Source organism: Macrosteles quadrilineatus, unplaced genomic scaffold (assembly GCF_028750875.1).
Source record: "Macrosteles quadrilineatus isolate MER2022 unplaced genomic scaffold, UCM_ALF_1.0 Scaffold_7__1_contigs__length_78375512, whole genome shotgun sequence".
In the NCBI taxonomy this organism is placed as follows: domain Eukaryota; kingdom Metazoa; phylum Arthropoda; class Insecta; order Hemiptera; family Cicadellidae; genus Macrosteles; species Macrosteles quadrilineatus.
Window position 1 is genome coordinate 78,123,057 of NW_026542600.1, and position 22,921 is coordinate 78,145,977.

At 32.7% G+C, this 22,921-nt stretch overlaps 1 protein-coding gene across 1 annotated transcript; it reads left to right on the forward strand.

Moving 5' to 3' along the window:
* Positions 1–428: 428 nt before the first annotated feature.
* LOC128997969 (ceramide glucosyltransferase-like) lies at positions 429–22,069 on the forward strand. The gene is made up of 8 exons (XM_054423842.1): positions 429–1,058; positions 3,170–3,311; positions 5,904–6,006; positions 6,677–6,778; positions 7,741–7,853; positions 11,985–12,250; positions 14,829–15,018; positions 16,222–22,069. Exons 1-8 carry the CDS (start codon positions 961–963, stop codon positions 16,399–16,401), a joined length of 1,194 nt encoding a protein of 397 aa, XP_054279817.1. The 5' UTR covers positions 429–960; the 3' UTR covers positions 16,402–22,069.
* The last annotated feature ends 852 nt before the right edge of the window (positions 22,070–22,921 follow it).

Consider the following 22,921-nt stretch of genomic DNA (forward strand, 5'->3'; position numbering starts at 1 on the left):
TAATACCACAGACAAGGGAAACACTTTTGTTTCCTTAGTCAATGATAATACTAATACACAGTCAATACTTAGGCCGGTATTACACTATCATAGTTCTATGACATATTATATTATCAAATATATGATAATATGTTCTCTCAAGGAGAACATATTATCATAGTTCAAAACCATTATAATAGTTGGTACATTACACTGTAATAATTTTCATCAAAGACATATGATAATAGATATATGTCATAGAACTATGATAGTGTAATACGGGCCTTAGTACTTGTATCCTCTATGGGAAGTGTAAACTAGTTTCAATTCTGGAGTTCCAAGTTACATAGTTGACTTGACAGTTGTTGACACCAAATGTCAGGAATTGGAACATAAACCGAATTGAATTTAATTCGCAAAAAGGTTATCCCCTTACTTGCGCCTGCCATCGTTTTTCCTTACTTTAGCCTTTACCCACCCTTTACCTCTTCTCAAGGCTGAGTATTGGATATTGGTATTGGAGTATTAGTAGTACTTATTAGTTCTAGTTGTGGAATGTAGTAAGTAGGCTCCAATGTATATTTTCAACTTCGTCCCCATAACAACATTCAGTACCGATTTGTCACTGACAGATATAATCCTATCCTTTTCACTGTTGCTGTCAACAGTGTCAACTTCAGTGCCCTACCTACCTATTCATCTTTCTCGTTATCAGCGTCAATGCCGTCAATAAGATGTTTGCTGATAATACTATGACTAATTATTTTCAAATTCTTACTCAATTCCCCAAGTGTCGGTGTTACTCTATCATCACGTATCACGATTCTGTAGTAAGTGTTTCTTCAAGTGTCAAGGCGAAGGCAGTGGGATTCTTAGACTCAGCCTAGCCTACTGTATGTTTGATCTTAATTTTACTATGATACAAGTAGGCCTACTCAGTTTTCATAATAAAGGTACTTAAATGTATAATCAAAAGTTGAAATGGCACCTATTTTATACACTCTTAGTGGATTTGCGACATTCTTCTTTATATTCTGGTGTGGGAAGTGGTTAGTGCATCTAGCTGCAATAATCTATGGGTAAGTCATAGGCTAATAAATCAAACTAGGCCTAGGCCAGTGTACGGTTATTTAGACTTATTACATCATAGACGAACTAGGCCTAAGTTATTACATACATAACTTAGGCCTGCCTATGTGTTCAATCTTTTTAACAGACAAAATTATTTACTTCTCAGTATTAAGGCACTAAGTTACACATTTGATAAAATCTATACCTGAGGATGTAGGCTACTGGTAAGCCTCAATTCAGTAAGCCAAGCGATATAGGCTAGAGGGTTACATCAGGTGCAGTTTTTTTAACTGGGCTAGACACACCTTACTATCGAATGAAAAATATTGGGGTACAGTTTCTTAACTAATATCGATTGAAACTATCGATTCGATCAGTAAACCTTCATGCAATTTTTTAACCATCAGCAAGTTTGGTTGGTTAGGTTAGGTAAGATAGTTTAATTTGATAATAAATATATTTTAAAATATCGTTTATTAATCAATATTTTCAATTCGATAGTTTCAATCGATATTAGCATAGCCCAGTTAAGAAACTGTGCCCAAATATTGTATTTTTAACAGTTAGTCAATGAATATATAGGCTTAACCTATCAATTATAACATGAAACTTTTATAACCTAACCTAACAAAACTTGCCGTAGGTAGTCAATTATTTTAATTGATGTAAATATAATTGATAATCAACAGACTAAGTTACAGTATTTAATATTTGACAATTTAATATTGGGCATTCGGCATCTACACGTCATGTAAATCATGACTTTAAATGTCACCCGTCTTCCTTGTTTAAATTCATAGTAGGCCTATGTATATTTGAATGGCAATATAGCCTATTCAATAATATTCATTTGGGGTGAAAAATAATGGTACTATAACTTATTTGGATTCAGGGTGTAAAAAAAATATAGGTACCTACTAACTATAACTTGTCTATTGTACTTATATAAAGTTAGATATCAAAATTAAAAATTTGTTTGGAGGTCACCTGTATCGATTAGGAATAATTACTGCAGGCCTTCTATAGTCTAAACAAAATCTATTGAGATTATAGTGGCGTGTTGGTGGCTCATTCGATAACACACGGACTTTGGGTCCAAGGCAACGATGTCGTGGGTTCGGATCTAGTTATCTACAACTACCGGTACTTATTATCAGTGTAGTTCAGCCTCGTTTACAAGTTACTGTAGGTACTGGAACACCCCTTGCTTTGCTAGATACTTTTACACTCACAGGTCTCTGTGGCCCACATGGACGGGCAAATGCAAGATAAAAGAGGCTACCAACCTCTCTGAAAAAAAGTCTTAGCCTAACTTACTTTGTGCCAAATTCCCTTTAGCCTGAGTAGGTACAGCGCAAATGAGGTAGTCTAGCATCTTGCTGCAAACTTAAGTCATTTTTGAACTCTTATTTCTAAAGACAAAAAATGTTGTATCTTTAAGATATGATATTATGGGTCATAACAGTAGAGTAGAAGTGACACCAAGTCAGAGTTGCAACTACTGTACAACCATATCAGTCTTGATCCTGGCCATTGACTCTTGATCATTAATTATTATGAATACCTTATAACTTAGCATAATATTTTTAATGTTTTTAGTTTCAAAGCCTCTTTTATTTTCAAAGAAGGTTTCAGAGAAGCGTTTAGCTGAAAAGCAGTACGAACCCATTATCAAGCTTAAATTTGTTCTTCTTCATAGGCTATTGATTTTGCATTCCAACATGCTAAATATAATAACTTATGTTGTTATCCTAGTGGTTAACTTATTTAATATAAATGTTGTATCTAGTTTAATTGTTTATTGATATTTATCTTTTAAAGATTTTGCAACATTAAGCTACAGTAAGCTTGGAATATTACTGTAGGCTAATTAAAAACAACATGATTGGATGTTCAATTTAGCAGAAAGCTCTGGTTTTTCTGTGCCCGAATCTAATGGTGTTTCACAAGTAGTAGGTACCTATGATAGGTAATGTAATTTTCTTTGATAATTCCAGTACCCGATTAATTTTTTAAAAACTGAAGATAACAAAATTACAAACTTAGATTTTTTTAAATAAAAACTATCGATTCATATTCATATTAGGCCTATATTGCATTTTCTTTTTTTTGTTGACAGGAAATACACGCTTTATCGTAAAGTAAACCTTCAACCAACAGAAACCCCACTGCCAGGAGTATCGATAATCAAACCCTTAATGGGCGTTGACCCCAATTTGTATGGAAACCTCGAAACATTTTTCACAATGAATTATCCCTTGGTAAGTATATAATTAATTGTTAAATGATTGATTTTGCTCTATATAGTGAACTGAAATGTTGGATATTTTAGTTTTGAAGTTCTTACCTCAGCATATCTGAGTGTGATGCACTGGAAGTCTTAGCCTATATGACCTCATTGAAAAGAACCCAACTGCCCTAACTTCTTTAGACCCATGTGGATTATTAAAAATTGGTTTTCACTTAGGACTATCATAAAATGAGAATGTATATATTGTTGTCAGGCCAATAATGGGTAAGTCTAAGATATACTAAAATGAAAATTGGCTGAGTTGGGCATGTTGCCCTTAGGTGTAATTGCAGAGGAGCCTAATGTTCACTACACTTAAAATAATTGCTTAACACGTTCGCGGCGGCATGGGAGCAAACGCTCCCATACGGAACCCTAATGCCATCCTGGTGGGTGCGATCGCTCCCAAGCTGCAATGCAATACGAAATGATTTATTTTTAAGCCAGGATTAGAGCTAGAAACTTGAAACCTCGCACAGCACTGCTCAATAGTATACTGTATTTTGTTGTGTTGGTTGGTAGTAAATATTCCCGTAAATCCCCGTCTGGCAATCTCAAAATTCTACTTTTGTCCCGTCTTTTTCCCTCCATTTAGCAATACAATTCCAATGGGACCGGCTACGTTACAAGCAGTGCTGCTATCTGTTGGTGTTTAGCGAACTACGTCGACTCTCGTTGTAAAGCAGGACATCCTCGCACGTTATTTGCTATTTGTCAGCACGAAATTGTTAAGCCAATCACACGCGGCAATCGGGTTTGTTTGATGCTGAGGGCTGCGCCGGACCTGGGATACGCCCGCCATTTGACGTGCCGCCGCGAACGTGTTAATATGGCCAAATAAACACAAAGTTTGTACAAATTGCATGACTAGCTAAAGTTCATAAATGACCTCAAAGTTGGTTCAAAAATATATACAATGAGGTACTTTCCTTGGGGGGGGGGGGGGGGTATATATTCACAAATGCTCCCAAGATAGCTCAGGCTACAATGGCTGGGTTTAACCCTTTGCGGTCGAATGGCGAGTATAGGTTGCCGCCCGCCATTTCGCCGACTGCTTGAAAATGACATAAGGTACTATAAGGAAAAAAAATAAATTAAAAAAGTTAATTTAGGTTTGGTTTGGTCCGAATTTGTGAGGGCTGGCTACACTTGTACGGACACATGTGAGCATGGGGCACAAGTACAGCAATACAGAAGGTGTTAAGTCCTAGTGTAGGCATGTATGAACAGTTTTCTTCTTGTTTGAGCTTTAGTTGAGACAAAGAATTCCTCCTTGTTCTTACATCTCTGAATATTTTAAGGCTTGAACAAACTATAAGCATTAATAAAAACTGGAGATATCAGAAAAATAATCTTAAAAAATGTTCAAAGTATGAAACGTCCATAATAAATAGGGTAGAGCTTTCGTTTAAATATATCTTTAAAATGAACAAAGATTTTTAAATTCGGATTTCGGCATTCAAATCAGCGTGAAAATCTAGTTTATAATGATGTGTCACAACACTATCATTACATTAAAAAAAAATTAATGTAAACCATAAAACGTTTTCTTGCAATTTTTTTAAGGTCATATCCTATATTTCTCTGAAATATAGAAGAAAATACGAAGATAGAAGAATTCATATATATAATTCTTAGTATAAGAATTAAAGTTCAAGTACAGAAACCAAACATCTAGTAGCTGGTCTCTACAACTTGCACCAAGCTAAAACTAAATGCCAGTTTTACTATTGATAAATTATTGAACTAATTAGTGGAAGCGTGATTAATGGAATACCTTCCAAAAAATAAATAAATACATCATATAGCTATGCTATTCAAGCTAACGATGCCAGAATAACAGACTGTTAAAATACTCAACTAATTATTGTAAAATATTCATAGTGGGCTACTATCTAAAAAAAAAATTTTTTGCAAATTCAACATTGAAAGAGCTACCAATGGCAATACTTGTGAAGCCTCATGATTAAAAAAAGTAGGTAGGGCTACCTACCGTATCTAATCTAGGGAATATTAAACCGCCACGAGTTTTATGACCGTCCTGAGATATTTGAACCGCCACGATCATTAGAGCGGAATTAAGGGTCAGTTTCGCAGGGCTGTAAAACACTTGACCCGCCACACGGGGTCTGCCAGGTAGCGAGGGAACATTTCAAAATATTTATCCCTCCAGTTTTCCACTTTAAGTAACCCAATAAGTATGGAGGACATGGTTTCTATCTATTTTCCTAAATAAATTTAAATCCTGTATATTTTATTTTTAGCCATGTGTATTAAATAAACTAGGCCTAACCTAATAAGGTTTGTATCCGTGAAATAATATCACTCGTCAATACCAATGCATCTTATATTTGTTGGAAAATAACTTAAATAAAAAAATCATAGTGGTGAAATAACACTTTTGAATAGATACATTTTTGTGAATACTGAATATAAACCTTTTACTGTTAATTAGAATATAAGCTATGCTATTGTTTAAATTTTCTATATTTTAGTCATTCAGTTAAGCAGCTTACTAACCAAATGCTTTGCAGTTAAAGTAAACAATGTTTCTTAATTTCAGTATGAAATCGTTTTCTGCATAGAAGATGAAAATGATCCAGCTATAATGCTTGTTAAAAAACTTATAGAAAAATACCCTTTAGTGGATGCTAGTATATTCATTGGTAAGTATATGGATAATAATGGGCCATATCATTCGTAGAACATTTCTATTAACTTAATTAAATAACTTAATATTTATATGCAGTGTAATACATTTAAAGGTTTATCTGAAAAAAAGAATAGCCCCTTAGTAAGGGATGGATGGTTTTAAGAGCCCATCCAGGGATTAAAAAAGAACGTAGTTGTGTGAGCCTACATCAACTACAATGATTTTGATAAAAAATCTGGCTACTAATTTAACATGGCCTGATAAAGTGAAAGTATGGTTGTATTGTATCAAAATGTTCAAGTTTAAGTTTTGGGTGGCAATATCCATTATGTGTCCCTCTGAAACCAAAAAGTGGTTTTTGAATAAAAACCTAACAGGAAAATTGTACTTTCACAAAAACGCCTTGGAAATTTGGATTAAAATGTAGTATGTTTTGATCCAATTAATTCTAAAAAAACTTATACAGACCAATGCTGTAAAAACTAAAAAATAATCATAAAATATCTTAGTTGCTCCCCCTGCTTACCCATTAATAAGGGTTGTTGATAAGGTTATGGGAAAAAGTTTGCTGATACCATTTATTAATATTAGTTAGTATTAGAATTGTATGAACACTGTTCATTGTGCCATGCACATGTAAATATATTAAGATGTATGAATATTGAATATGTAATTTCATTCAGGTGGAGCAGTTGTTGGTGTGAACCCAAAAATCAACAACATGCAGCCTGGGTACTTGGCATCCAAGTACCCTTTGGTGCTCATTTCTGACAGTGGGATCAGAAGTAAGTACATGAAATGCTTAACATCCATCTTATAGGGTGGAAAAAGTATCATCCAAAAATAGTGTGAATTCTAAGACTTTTAAACAGGTTTTCACATGATTTTCTCCTTCTTGATTTGTTTAAGATTCTAATAATTTTTTTCTGGAAAATTAGTAGGGATTTGACTTCTGTTGACCTGGAGCCACAGTATTCCATACCTCAAGATGGATTCAATGTATCCATAGTAAACTGTGATAGCCTACATGTATCCTCGGGTATACAGTTTATCAGGTGAAAGAATGCAAAAGAAGTAGATCTTAGTTTCCATTTCATCTTATCTATGTGAATCTTCCAATTAATATGAGTATCAAGTAATACACCCAAAAATTTATGAAATTCTACTAAATTTGGAATTTTATCAAGAATTACACTGTTTTTTAAAGAAAATTTTATTATATGAGTTAAAATTATGAGTTAAAGGAATGCCACATTGACTTGTTATTCCGGTAGCAGAGTAACCAACCAAATACTGAATTAGCTAAATCAGACTATTTCATAGATTAAAAAATACAGTTCGTTAATCTTTGATTTAGTTCATTGGTTTTAATAACATATGGCATGGAGGCTCTCAGGGTGCATTCACCAAACATCAGGATATTTTTGTATACTTTGACGGTTGTTAAAAACTCCAAATTTACGGAATACCTGTGTTTCCAACTAATTTGTTCAATCAAAAGTGTTGCTCCATTTTCAATCCTTTTATCCCGCCCCCCAGATCCCTCCACAAACCCTTTGGTATGTTTGTTAAACTTATCAAAATCCAAATTATTTGATGTTTGAATTTTTTTCGGTTTGAACCGTTCAAGCACTGTAATAAGTATTTTCAGTTATCTGTTTACCAGGCTTATCATGCTGTCCAGAGGATCAAGCCTTACTTGTATAGCCAATGCTTATTGTTTTATTATTATTATTATTTGTTTCAGTGAAAGAAGACACATTGTTGGACATGGTCCAGTTGATGAGTGATGATGTTGGATTGGTTCATCAATTACCCTTCACCTGTGACAGGGAAGGATTTGCAGCAACAGTAGAAAAGGTAACCTAACAATCCTCCCTATTTCTGTCCGTTATCATATTGATTTGTGCAAATGGTGATCTAAAGATGGTTAACCACCATTATGGCATTGGTAAGCCATTGATCAGCATAAAAAGTTATCACTGAGCATCTGTGTACTCTGTTCTGTGCATGTAACTGTGTTGGGTAACTTTGTTGTTAATGTGGTAACTTTATTCTTGAAATTTTGCTATAGGAAAATCCAATAGACGTTGCGTCCTATTTCAGTGACGTAAATTGGTTCCAAATTAATATTATAGAAACTTCTTGTACAAAAATTGCATTTATATTCTAATTTTGAGTTAATTTAATTGAAAAACAAATTTATTATCAGTACCGGTATTTAAAATTTTTGTAGAATGAAAACACAATTTGATGGATTGAAAAATATTTCCTACGACTCCTTTTAATCTTTGAAAAATGACTGTTTAGCTCATATTTTCTTTTAACAATCTCCGAATTATAGTCCAGTAAATCTGTCAGAAAATATGGGGTTGCTGTGCAAAAGGTCGGGTAGTTCTGATTTTTGGATATGTTGTTATAGCTCGGCCGCTTAGAAAACGACCTGCGCGCTAATGCTAAACCAATGCTGGAGGAGGTCGTTTTCTAAGTGGCCGAACTATAGTATTGGGCCCATAACATAAAATCCAAGTTATCCACCTCGTGATACTGCCGCTCGCCGCGGGGCGCGCCACTTGTTATCGAAATATAAAAAATATGGCAATTCCTATTGTTTTTCACTCAATCTCGTGAACCGTTGATTTTACCGAAAATTGTATAATATTACATTAAAGAAGAATACATTTTTGACAGTTTAAGCCCAACAGCAAGTATGTAGCGTAAATAATAGTCTAAATACAGACCATCAAAATAAATAAATTTTCCAAAAACGTATAAAAATTGTGGTTTTTCAATATTTCCACAATATAGTAGTTGGAAGCAAACACCGTATTGATTTAGAGAGTATGCCAGTTTATTTGCTATTAATAGAAAATAAATGAAAGTATGAATAAAAATACCCCCACCTCAGCAAACCTGCAGACTAAGCGAATTTCCATTTGCTCGATTTGATTTTCACAAACCTAGTTAAACGACATTAGGTTTAACAGGTACCTAGATTTGCTGCTACAGGGAGGGTTATATAGTATATAAAATAATAATAGTATGATAAGAAACAAATAAATGTAACCAGTTTTATAAAAATGTGTCTATAAATAAGGAAAAAACGATAATTAAAAATCTTTGCTATTGGAATAACTTGAAATTTTTTAATTTACATTTTTTAATTTTCTCCGTAACCAATAACTGTAAAAAACATTTTCATGTTCTAAATTATTTGTTTTTAAGCTCTACAAAATGGTTTAGAGATAATAATTCAGAATAATATTTTAAGTTAGTTTATAAAATAAAATTGTATGTTTTGAGGGTCAAAAATACGAAAAACCCGTTCTTAACAAAAGACCCTATAAAGCAACCGTTCCCATGGCCTGATCATGCTTCGCGAACTCGTTTTAATAAATGTAGGTTTCTGGTTTACATGCCAAAAAAAGACCTTCAAAATATACCTTTAACGGCAAAACTATTCTTCCCAAAGCTGTCAAATGTTTATACATAAACATTTAAGCTAAGCTTTGGGAACAATACTTTCACATAAAAACAAAATAAAACAGTTTAACATAGTTAACAGTTTATTGAGGTTGAAAGATCAGGCAAATAAGATCTTCCAATTACAATCACTCTACAGATCTTCCATGCAGCGGGTAATTTTTCCACGCCAAATGCGCCCATCTATACAGGACATGCTGATTATGAATTTAAATACAGGATTGATATTGAAGAACACAAACAATTCATAAAGATCGGAAATTTCACTACAAGACGTACAGACAAGTTCTAGTGTGGAATTTGGTCTGATTAGGCCATCGAACAGGCCCTCATAAAGACAATGAAAAGCTCTGGTGGGTTGACTCGAGGACGAGGCAGACAAAATGTTGTGACTTGATGGGCGCTTGGGATGATCCGTCCTCATCAAATCTGTAGGAAGTTGAGAAATATTATAAAAAATGACGTCGGTTGAACATTAACAGTTAGCAACATGTTGACGTGCGCCATTCTCGCATTGCTTGAGACAACGAAATTGATGAAAGATTAAATAGTGGTTTCATCAACACACACCATTCAATATAAATGATATGCTGATTATTAGCAAATTTCCCTTATAGGGAATACGCCATTACAGTAGGTCTCATGGTAAGACCTAGACCCGGGACCGATTTACTTTTTCATTTTGGTATTCCTAGAGGCCAAAAATACTGTTGGTTCTAATTGTTCTAACATATATAAATATATATGTATATATATATATATGTATATAGGCTTATACCTGGTGTCCGAAAAAGACTCCATAGTTTTAAAATTACCTCACGATACTATTGTTCAAATGGATGAGTAATGATCATTTCGTGCTGTGTAGAGTATACTTCAAAGTTTTAGTTTTGTATCATAGTTTTGGTAATAAATTATAATACAAATAATAAAATATTAATGATAAAAATTAGAATAGCTTGCATGTCTGCAGGGCTACAAATGGTTCGCATTTTGAGGTTTGATAGTGTTCAAATAACTTTTATTTTATTACCTTTCATTTAATGTATCAGCATAGCCTTCTCTATGGTATCAGTCGTTGATCAGTAGTTTGTATCTAGTACAATAAATAAATACATTTTCAAACTAGGTAGGGGAGTTTTTTAGAGACCCTGTAAAAAAAAAAAAAAAAAAAACTATATTTACTAAACTGTATCCAAAAAAGTTATTATCGTCCGTTAGCACGATGATTCCCAAAAATCATCCGATTTAGTGGAATTTGGTACAAACATTACTTTTATTTGTGAATCAAAAGATGGACTATTTATCATTTACTTTGTATTGTATGTGACTTAGCCTATTGCTTTTGCCTAATAGCCTAAATAAATCATTGAATCATATAAACGTACATTTATTTATTAAAACGAGTTCGCGAAGCATGATCGGCATGATAAGGCCATAGGAACGGTTGCCTTATAGGTATTTCGCCGGTAAGAATATTTTTTATTATTATTAACCCTTAATTATTAATTTTACAATTGTATCATTAAAGAATTTTGTAGAGCTACTAAAAACAAATAATTTAGTACATTAAAATGTCGTTTTACTGTGATTGGTTACGGAGAAAATTAAAAAATGTAAATTAATAAACCTCAAGTTATTCCAATAGCGAAGATTTTTAATTATTGTTTTATCCTTATTCATAGACACATTTTTATAAAATTTGGTAAATTTATTTGTTTCTTATCATACAATTATTATTTTATATACTATATAACCCTCCCTGTAGCAGCAAACCTAGGTACCAGTTAAACCTAATGTTATTTAAATAGGTTTGCGAAAATCAAATCAAGCAAATGGAAATTCACTTAGTCTGCAGGTTTGCTGAGGTGGGGGTATTTTTATTCATACTTTCATTTATTTTCTATTAATAGCAAATAAACTGGCATACTCTCTAAATCAATACGGTGTTTGCTTCAAACAACTATATTGTGGAAATATAGAAAAAACCACAATTTTTATACGTTTTTGGAAAATTTATTTATTTTGATGGTCTGTATTTAGACTATTATTTACGCTACATACTTGCTGTTGGGCTTAAACTGTCACAAATTTATTCTTCTTTAATGTAATATTATACAATTTTCGGTAAAATCAACGGTTCACGAGATTGAGTGAAAAACAATAGGAATTGCCATATTTTTTATATTTCGATAACAAGTGGCGCGCCCCACGGCGAGCGGCAGTATCTCGAGGTGGATAACTCGGATTTTATGTTATGGGCCCAATACTAATAACATATCCAAAAATCAGAACTACCCGACCTTTTGCATACCAAAATGTCTTATTTTACTGGACTATTAACTTTGCAGTAGGCTGCTCTTGGAAAATACATCAAAGAAGGATGCTAAAACAATCTCTTCATGACTTTGTTAACTACTATTGCAGTTCCAACAGAAAACATTTTCATGGCAAAAGAGAATCTGAATTGAAGTGAGTATTAGTAACTAGATGTTATTGCTGTTGTAGATATATTTCGGAACCATTGTGGCTCGCATTTACCTGGTAGCTGATCTTCTCAGGATCAACTGTCACACAGGCATGTCTGCACTCATGCGCAAGTGTCTTATTAACGAGGTTGGTGGGATCCAAGCTTTCAGCTGCTACCTTGCAGAAGATTTCTTTTTTGCCAAGTCTTTCTCCGATAGAGGCTGGAGGATACGAGTGGCCAGTCTTCCAGCCCTTCAGAATTCTGGGTTGTGTGAAATTACCAGTTTCCAAGCTCGGTTACAGAGGTATGTAAATAAAGTTGAATGTTTTCAAATTAAGATACTCATTTACTTTTAATTTTATTATAATGCATTTTAATAATTTTGTTGAAATAATACTTTCTTAATGACAGAAGTTTATATTCTGTGAAATTATGTATGTAAATATTTCTTAACTTATTACTGCATATATATATATATATATATTGTAAGGTACTTTCTCTACTTTTACCTTATTCCTGAATTCACACTTTTTCGGCTCAAAATCACACTTCACTAGAGGGCTCAAAACGCCTCCAGTGTAGGGTGCCGTGGCTCAACATGCTTCTCTGCTGCACTGGGATAAAAAAAAAGTGACATAAAAAGTCGGTTTTGGTTTATCGGTTATTGTGTAATATTTCATAGTTTATTATTATGGTAATGAAGCAATAAAAAACCATTAGCAGTCCTAAACCCACTACTATTTTGACAATAATAATTTTGATGATGTCAACAAGTACTTCCAAGAACTCGGTGGGTAAAAATGAAGTGAGTTTTATGAGTTCGGATTAGCGCGTTTTTCTAAGCTCATAAAAATTTTTACTACTTAGATTGTTAAAACCTTTTATTCCTTTAGTTCCATTATTTATTACTAGGGTAATAATGGTGAAAACCAATTCTCATTTTATCATGGTAATGATAGTTTTATGATGGTTATTAAATTTTACTTCTGATGTCTTATACAGTATTACTGTAGTGAATATTCAATTTAGGCTGGCCATTGCCTACTGCCATACAATAGTTTATGGTTTCATATGTAAATCATCTTAAGTTATATTTAAAACTTAATATATGTTTTTTTTACCATTTTATTGTCAATTGATAAAACCACCAGCATTGTTGTTTGCTTGTTTTAACCTTACACAGGCCTACTTGGTCTCAAATAATTTAATTTAATTTTCTGTACCTTTGTCTTATAATTTTGATTGTTTACTTTTAAATATTTTTGTTTTTTTAACCCTTTTGCGGTAGAGGTGTGCGGATATCCGAAATTTCGGGTCGGAACTGAACCGAGCCCAAATTCGATATCCAACACTATCTGTTAAATATCCGACATTTCCGGATAGACTGTATACAATGACGTTTGAAACAGAGATCAAAATATTCATAAGGTTACTTAAATCATCATTAGTTTCCCACGACGTAATAATTTCAACACCACTCGTTCCCATTCCGATTAAAAAAAAAAAACCTAACCGAAACCGAACCGATAGATCAGCAACCGACCCATTACTAATTTAATACAACATCATGCTAAATATTACAAATCCTCATGTGCACATGGAATCGTTTAGGTACATATAATATTACAATGTTGTTACTAGCAGAGTCTATTCACTGCTGATAATAATGTACAAATACGATAAATAATCATGTGGAATATAAGCTTTCAACAATGGCAAAGCATTTTTTTATTTAATAACTTGATGAACAAAGAAATACACATACAACAAAGAACAATAAAAATATTAATGATTTTAACGAGGAAGAGTGATTACATTTCAATAATTTATAAACATTTTACGAATTTCTTAATTTTTGTCTTAACACTAATTACATTATAGGAACTATTTAAAAGGTCAATAATCGTCTTGGGAAATTGATTAAAAAATTGAACTGATTCCTTGACATGTCACGTTCAAAACATAGAACTACTGAATGTGTATATTTTTTAGGCTCTTGTACATCTTTGGTAGTTCTTAGTATCATATAAAATGTCGGTTTCTTATTACAAAATTAACAACGAAGAAAATAATACAATTGTGAAACAGTCAAAATATCTAGTTCTTTGAACATGTAAGTTATACTTTCATACTCTTTATAGATATGTAATGTAAGGCAACTCTTTGTGGCATATATATTGGCATATAAGTTGTGTAGTGTCTTGTTCAATGTAGTGTGCAGCAGACCTAACACAATACATTACATAATAATTGATACAATTTATCATAAGTGATTTAGGGACTAGTGGATACTTGTTTGTTTGTTTATTCAAGTACAAAAATTAAGTTTACACATTAATTTCCAACGAGCTGCAAAAGCCTCACAAGCCTCATATTTTGTAACGGATGATCCTTTTGAGACGCGGTTTCCGGCAATGAACTCCATTTAACCAGCCCTTTAAAATGATGTGCATATCAACCTATGCTTACATTAAAGATTATGTACCTACTCCTCATGGGTCAACCCCTGGTGGAGGTGAAAAAATGGCAATGCTTGCAAAAAGTAGTGTTCATACATATAAGTTGATGTGAAATATTTGAATTTTATAACAGATTTAGTTAAAAAGATACTAAGCCGTTTCCAGACTTTTTTGTCATCCTGTATTTATATATACTGTATATATATATATGAATTTGAACAGATGGTGTTTTTTGCCTCTATGGACCTTTAAAACGAAAAAGTAAATCGGTCCCGGGTCCAGGTCTTACCATGAGTACTAAGGTAATAGCTTATTCCCTATATGGGAAATTTGCTAAAAGAATTATTAAATACCTACCTTTTAAAATTTTAATGAACCAGAAATACTATACCAATGCCCACGCTACCAACATGTTCGTTTCAGGTGGGCCAAACTAAGGGTAGCAATGCTGCCTCACACTATTCTCCTAGAACCATTGTCTGAATGCTTTGTACTCGGAGCTTGCGCAGCATGGTCGGCTAACTACCTCTTTGGATGGGAGCCTCTAGTTTTCTTCCTCGTTCACGTTTTGTTCTGGTTTTTCTTAGACTGGATTCTCCTATCAGTTGTGCAGGTGAGACCATCTACTAATATTGATTTTAAAAAGCCTGTAATTTTACAAACAAGTTTATCGAAACAGAATTTCTATAAGCTGTAATACTTCAGGGCTGTCAGCGATAAGGAATTCCTTGAAAATCGGGAATTATGAATGAATCTTTACCGGAAAATGGTATTATTCGGGTGTTTTCCGTGAATATCAATAAATATGATTATGTACGTTTATTTTTGAGGAATTTTATAGTTATAACAATTTTGAGCCAATTTATCCGAAAATTTTAATAGTGAATGTACATTTATGGAAGATTTGGATTGGTGATGCAGCAGAATACGCAAGATACGCTGCCAGCTCTATAATAACAACGTGTAGTGTGTAGCAGCAGTGTCGATCCACGCATAGCTGGAACAAAGCCAAACTCGGTCTCAAAACTCAAGGTCATGGCTTGAATTATGTCCTAGTCGAATATTAATTGTATTATAAATAGGGATAGGCCGATAACAGAATTTCTCGACTCTATACCAGTTCTAAAATATTACTCACAATTCTCAATACCGATTCCATATAAAAACTCATATTTTTTATTTTAAGGAAGTTGCCATGGTCAATGTTTTGTTGTTCGTATCATCCATGTTTAAATTTTGAATCAGACAACCAACGTAGTTCAAGCCAGCTCAAAATTATCGTGCGCTCTCAGTTAAACGGAATCAGGGAACCGCTCTTGCTTTTTACAAAACGAAATAGTCATAGATTGAAAACATCCAAATGGAGGTCCAAAAATCGAGACTCTGTAAAATGTTGTTATGTTGGTACCACTAGAAGAATCAACAAGCTCATTGGCTATTGGCAGTCCCACAATCTCCTAGTTCCAAAGTACAAATCCCCTACCCCTAGTACATATTTGAACGTCTCTCAATTCTCGCTTTCTGTGCTACCTTCGGTTTATAGATTCTGCTGACAACCCTGTACTTGCTTAATTTATTGACAGTTATGTGGACGGTCCGATGAAACCATCATGTTTCATGTGTTAAATGTTTGGTTTTACAGTGTTCAAAAACATTGTCTGTTATGTTGATAAGTTTAAATGTTTTAATTACAACATGGCCAGCTTAGATTATTTAACTTATTGTTTAAAACTATACATTATTGTTTTTGAAACGGAAACAGGTTATTGAACATTTTTTAATTTTCTGGCTGTAACATTGGTGATGTTTGTTCCAGAATGGGTCGCTGCCATTCAGCAAGTTTGACTTTGTGATAGGGTGGTTGTTTAGAGGGATCAGTGGTCCGTATTTGTTCCTGTACGCAGTGTGGGATCCAACCATCAGATGGCGATCGCGCACGTATCGTCTGCGCTGGGGAGGCATTGCAGAGGAGTGTCATCCCAAGGTGAAAATGTGAGATTGGTTGGATACTCGCAAATACATGCCTCTCACTATTTACGCTTAAATCGCTCGCTTGATGTTTTGCGAGGAACTAATTCAACGTTTTGTATAATCTTATATTACACCCGAGTAGTACAGTCCTTTTATATTTGTCGTTAGGTTTAATAAACCAAACATATCAACTGGGGAGTTTGAAGAGTGAACAAACAGTTATGGTAACAATATTGGGTACTTATGTTACTTATCATACTGCCTACTATTATTATATTATATTTGTTTATACCTATTATTATAAGTTTGTAAACATAGTTTTAAATTGTGTAATAAGGTTTGCTTTTTAGAATTGCGAGGTAAGATATTTTACAAGATTTCAAACCACCTAGATTCAGTTTATTGTCTGATTTTGTTAACTAAAGATATCTTGTTGAAAGAACAAACATTACAAAAAAGGTCTAACCTCTACAATTAATTATTGAAAAGCCTGTGCTATGCAATACTGCCCAAATTTTAAAAGAACAATTTTTGTTTTTCATCCATTTCGATATTGACCGTCTTGCAATAATTTGATATCATTGATTCATTAAGTACATCACCACAAACTAACTTAAAATTGTTTATAATATCATTGGATTGAACTTATAAAAATTAGCATGGATGTGATTTTTAAACTAAGTTATCTCCTCTGTAAAGTAATTCTCTGTTGTACCTTTTCAGGTTTAAAATAATACCAAAATGAGGAAATACGATTTTATAATTGTTTTAAAATGGCATATACTTCCTTGGTTCCTTTGTTTTGAGGAATGTTACAAAACATAATGCAACCAATATTTTTTATACTATTTCTTATTCTTAGACTCTATAAAATATTCATCTACAATATAACTAGCTCCTTTCGATAGCAACAACCTATTCATAGCTTATGAAAATAACTTCATAGCAAACAAATTTGAAGCTTAGACATAAAATTAAATTACCTTTATGATCAAATTTACTGTAAAAAGTCGATATTACTAAAAGATCCATATTAAAGATTAATTATATTTATTAAATAGGTTATTGAGCATATAAATCCTTCTTTATTGTGGAGAACTTAGGACCTCATGGCCCTTTCTTACAGTTAACCTCTAAAAACTAATAATAACAACAAAACCAAATCAGTTAATGTACTACTTATAGCAAATATTCATTATTTTGTCTTCCAAATTAGAAGAATTAAAACAATAACGTATCGTACTGAAACTTCCAGCAGAGATTGTAGTAAGTTTTGCAAGAGAATTGCTTTTCTTTAACATGAAAGACAAAGAACTTAATGTGAATTAAAATGCTTACTCTTGACTCGAAGTACAAGAAAGTATGCCGTTTCATGCATATGTTATTGTTTTAAACTTATTTAATATAATTTGTCTTCCTGCTCAACACGAAAGTCTTCTTACTTTTACTTTAGTAAATATCTGTAGTATTTGAAATGAACAAAATTGAGAAAGGTAAAATTGAATATAGCTGTTTTCTTGTATCGTCATAAAGTAATAAGGTTTGTTGTTGATTATGATGGCTCTAGTAGGCTATTGTGTTTAAGTTTTTTAGTTAACAAGAATATTTGTTGTGATCTATTCATAGAATAGTGATACTTTTTGTTTACAATATTGAATTTTAACATGTTTCCTTTGAACTCTTTTTTTCCGTAAAACCTTATATATATATTTTCAGGGTTATAACCGGTGTAGATTTAGAAATACATAAATGTTACTCCTTCTAATCATTGTTAAACTTCCAAATTCATTCCATATTTTTTTATTTAAAGCTGCCAAAATTTTAACAGGTGATTATTATACATTTATTATATACATTAGCCATCTTCTCAACTATTTACAGACATTTTACTGATATTATTGTGCTGAAACCTTAATGATTGTTTAATTTTTAATATATTTCAAGATTAAACAATAAACATGAACAAATTTATAAAAATATTTTATGAATGTTGGGCAAAGAGTTGTGTGTTCAATTTTATTTTTTCGACAAAATTGTAGGAAATATATTGTGGGATTGATTTGGTATTATAATAAACTACATTTATCGTGATTCAGCTACGCTAGCAATATATTTATCATTTATTTTATGATTCTCCCTTGACTTGTGTCTTCCCAGTTGTGTTGTAAGTATTTACTTAAATAATGTTTCTGAGCCTAATGCTGTACTTTTTGTCTAATTATGAAGGATTCGTCTTATAGGATAGTCTTAAAAAGGAAAAAAAAATATTAGAACGATCTAGCTCAGATTGAGTTTATTCATTTGATTATTTTCATAGGAATAATTGAATTTTTTTATGTTGATTGATTTATACAAAAATCTCAAAACTAGTTTTATTTATATAGTTATTGAATTTTTCAGTCATTATGTCTATGCTAATCACCTAAATTATAATAATGTATTCTAAACTAGGCAATGTAAACCTCTTATCTGACAACTTATTCCAAAGAATCCTGCAGGTTTTTACATTTTTGTGATAAAAATATTGGTTATGTTGGTTCTCTGACACAGTCAGATTTTAATTTCCAGTCCAACAGGTTTTACCAAGAAGTTGACCCTCATTAGCGATGCGAGCCAGCATAGGTATGTTCCTTGGCCCTACTACTATCTGTGATTTTGGTGCTGTGTCACTAGCACTAGATTCTAGGCCTGGGGTAGTAGGGCCAAGGAACATACTTCTGTACCAGACTGTATATTAAACTGCGGCCTTGTGTCAGAGTTCCTAACCCTCGCTCGGGTCAACCCCTTGGACTGGAAATTTAAATCTGACTGTGTCAGAGAACCAATGTGGCCAAAATATTACACCTTTCCAATCAATGAAGAGTGGTTGTAAAACTTAAACCTTATTACTTTATTTACTTTTGGTTTTTGTCAATTTGTCTTAAAAATATCTGGAACCTAGGACAGTAGGGGGGAAATAAAAACAATTGTAAACATTCGTAATATGGGTCCAACGGTAATAATGTATTTCTTAACAAAACTATGTTTTTAATTTCTAAGTAATTGTTTCCTTGAAAGCAAAATAAGATGAAATAAATGTTACCATATGATACTGGTTGTTTTGAAAACTTGTTATTGTGTTAAATCACTTTTCTTATAAGTTTTAAGACTGCTTAAAAACATGAAATGTATAGAGGTGAATACGTAGTGCCTGAAAACTGAGTTCGGGCTCCTTTATTGAAATGTAAATGTCCAGTTGATCGTAAATGAAATTAGGAGAAATCCATAGTTGCTAAATTCAAACCAAAATAATTGACTTGTGGGATGCCAATCTTAGCTAGGCAAGAATAAATGTGGTTGGTAAAATTATAAGTTTGATTAATTCTTAATTATAGAGGAAGCTAACACAGGGTTTTATCTACGATATTTCTGTTACATTTGACCCTCTTCTAAATTGGTGGATATTTTTTATATTACAGTAAAACACCTTGATTTCGCTTTAGTCAGCTGTATCCTGGAGTTGAACGAGATTATTTTTTTACTTTTGAGTGTGTTCTTTACTTAGTACAAAAATAGTAAAAGTATTGTTAGAGTTGTTTGAGGTTGTGACGTACATTGTATCATAAGTTGTGTTTTGCCATTGAGGAGTAAGTAGGCCGAAGAAAAATTTTTGTTCGGTAATTACTGGGTCATGACATTGTTCCAGATTGAATTAATTCCTTATACATACCATAAAGCATTGTAGATATCAGCTGTTTTTTGAGGCTGCATTGCCAGTATTTAAATCTTTTTATTTTTCAGTCACCATCTTTGGATTAATCTGTGATAAAGGATATCAAATACTTTAGCGATTTAGCGTTTGTGAGTGACATTAGTATATTGCATTTTTTGAAATGGAGAAGAAAAAAATCCACTTTATGGAAAAGTGCTTGCTTTGTTAAAATTCACTTTAATATTCAGAGATGAAAAATTGTTTAGTAGGACAAACCAGCTTGTGATTTCTAGTTTTGTGGTCGGAAACTTAATTGTACATTTCTTACAATGATAACACAACATTAAATTATTTAGGTCTATAATGCTTTATTACGGTTGCTGTTAGTTTATAAACATTAGATTTTATATCGCTCCTACTAATGTACTTATTCTTGGAACATATCTGAAAAGTCAACATTAAAACGATATTGCTGCTTGTGTTTTTAAAAGTAGTCTGGTAGATGAAATACGTGACGACAACATAAAAAAACTTACACATGCTTTACTCGATACTAGATTTATAAGTATTCATGTACTAGACAACTTAATATTTATCGTTAAATGAATTAATTATTTTGCAAGATTTATTTGTATATATTAAGAAAGTGGTAGATTTTTTATTATGTAACGTATAAAAATCCTAAAATGAGAATATAATGGTACAAAAGAAATTCTAATGAACATTTTTTTGGCTGTATATGCATTGTTATTTTCTATGTTTATGTGTTAGCAAACATCATACTTACACCAGTTTAAACAAAACTATGATAAATATGCCAGTTTGTGCTGACATTTTGGCATCAATTGCTACAGTTGCTTTGTTTGAAACACTTGTAGCCTGAAGCACGTTTTCTAGCAATGACTAAGTTAGAATAATACATGTCTGGTGGTTTAGTTTGATTTCAATATAGACTTTAATCCACTTATGTGATCCAAAATTCTTTTGTATGCAGGGATTTCTTTTGGAATCCAAATAAATGCAGTAGAATACCTCACTGCCTTATAGAACATAGTTAGGTTTTCCCCCAGATTCAAATGGATCAACTCAGAGCTAGCCTTAGGTGCTGTGGGCCCTTTACTTGTAAAAAGGTAGTATCCCATCCCAACAATACGAAAAAATATATATATTCTATGTAAAATAAACAAATGTATAATAATCATCCTCAATCACCAACTGTTGCTCATATGATTTTCTTTTTTTCTTCAATAATCATAAAGTATTTACAAAAATTTACATAACAGTCTTGGTATTGTTTTTTTTTTCTTATGCAAAGGGCTTTAAATTATAAGCTAGAAATGTCCTTGCATAACAGTAAATTTTTTGATAACTTCATAATTGGAAGTAATTCTTAATTAGTAAAATTTAAGACTAGTTTCCAACCTTGAATATCTCGGCAACATCTATGATCATCTTCTGCCATTGTAGCAACAACATTGATAATTTTCTGCGACTGCAGCAACATACGCCAGCATCTCTCATGATCACAGCAACAATGGTGATGTTTTTTACAATTGCCATGACTTCCGGAAGAAGGGGTTAAATCGTTTTACTTGACACAATGACGCAAAAAGAGGAAAAACAGCAATTATTATTGGATGTTATTGGCAATAATTTATAATTAAAATCTCTTCAGTCCCATTCACAGTTATTACTTTTTATAATTATTTTCAGTTTTTTCTGTAAGCTCAGGGCCCTGTGCAGCAACACCCTTCCACATGTGTCTAAGGGTGGCTCTGGATCAACTTAGATAGGTTGATTCAATGTTAATATTCACATCACAAGTTGTATACCCCTCAATTTAAACTTGAATCATCTAAACCCCTAAATCAAGCTTTCAAGCTTTTTGCTTTCAGTAAAATCCTTGAAAAGTAAGGTTTATAAATAATAATAAAATTAGCCTTTTTTTTAACAAAATCAGTTTTCAAATGCTAAAACTATTGTCTCATTTTAGCTTCTTTATAGACACATTTTTGATATGTATAATAATAATGAAAATTATATTTCATCTTGTTGATTGATTTTTATTTTAATACCCGTCATATTCCTAGTCTATTGTGACCTGCTGTTTGCAGAAATTATTACCTATGATTAAGCAAATTATGATCATGACGGCTGGTCGCTTGTCTAGTGGCTAGAACGTTGAACTCTGGTTCAAAACCTGCATAACACCAATCACTTTTTGTGAACAGTAAGAATGAAGTTTCCGGAGTTTAACACGTCCAAGCGTTCGCCAATGACGTCGAAGCCCCAGCGCGCCACCGAATCAGCGAACGCAATTGAAATTCAAAAATTTCAGTCTGACGAAACACAAAAGAGCAGTGGTGATTTGCTGCGTTACCCCGAGAGTGGACGTAGTTCACTGAAACATCCAAAGGTAGCAGCACTGCCTAGATCTGTAGCCAGTGTCTTTGTAATGTGGCTCGAAGAGAGAAAAATCCCCGAAACCGGGACGAAAGCATTGCCAGACAGAATTTTACGGGAAACTTTTGTACCAAACTACACCAAAATAAAGTTTGCATTCTAAGCTACGACTTTTAACTTTCCCCCGCTCATACTGAACTAATGTAGTGGGAATGGCACTACATCAATAGATGAAGCCCGCACTCAATGTGTTAATAAAGAAATTGGGCTCGGAAATCAATTTATTATGCCTGCAAAGGTATTTTTCAATGAAAATGCTTCGTTTCAAACATGACAGTTGTAGTTTCTGTTAATTCAATCAAAAGTCTTATTTCATCATTGTACATATTTTAAATGGAAGACACAATTAATTGTGTATTTCAGTGTCAAAAAGCTAATTTTTTATTTAAGA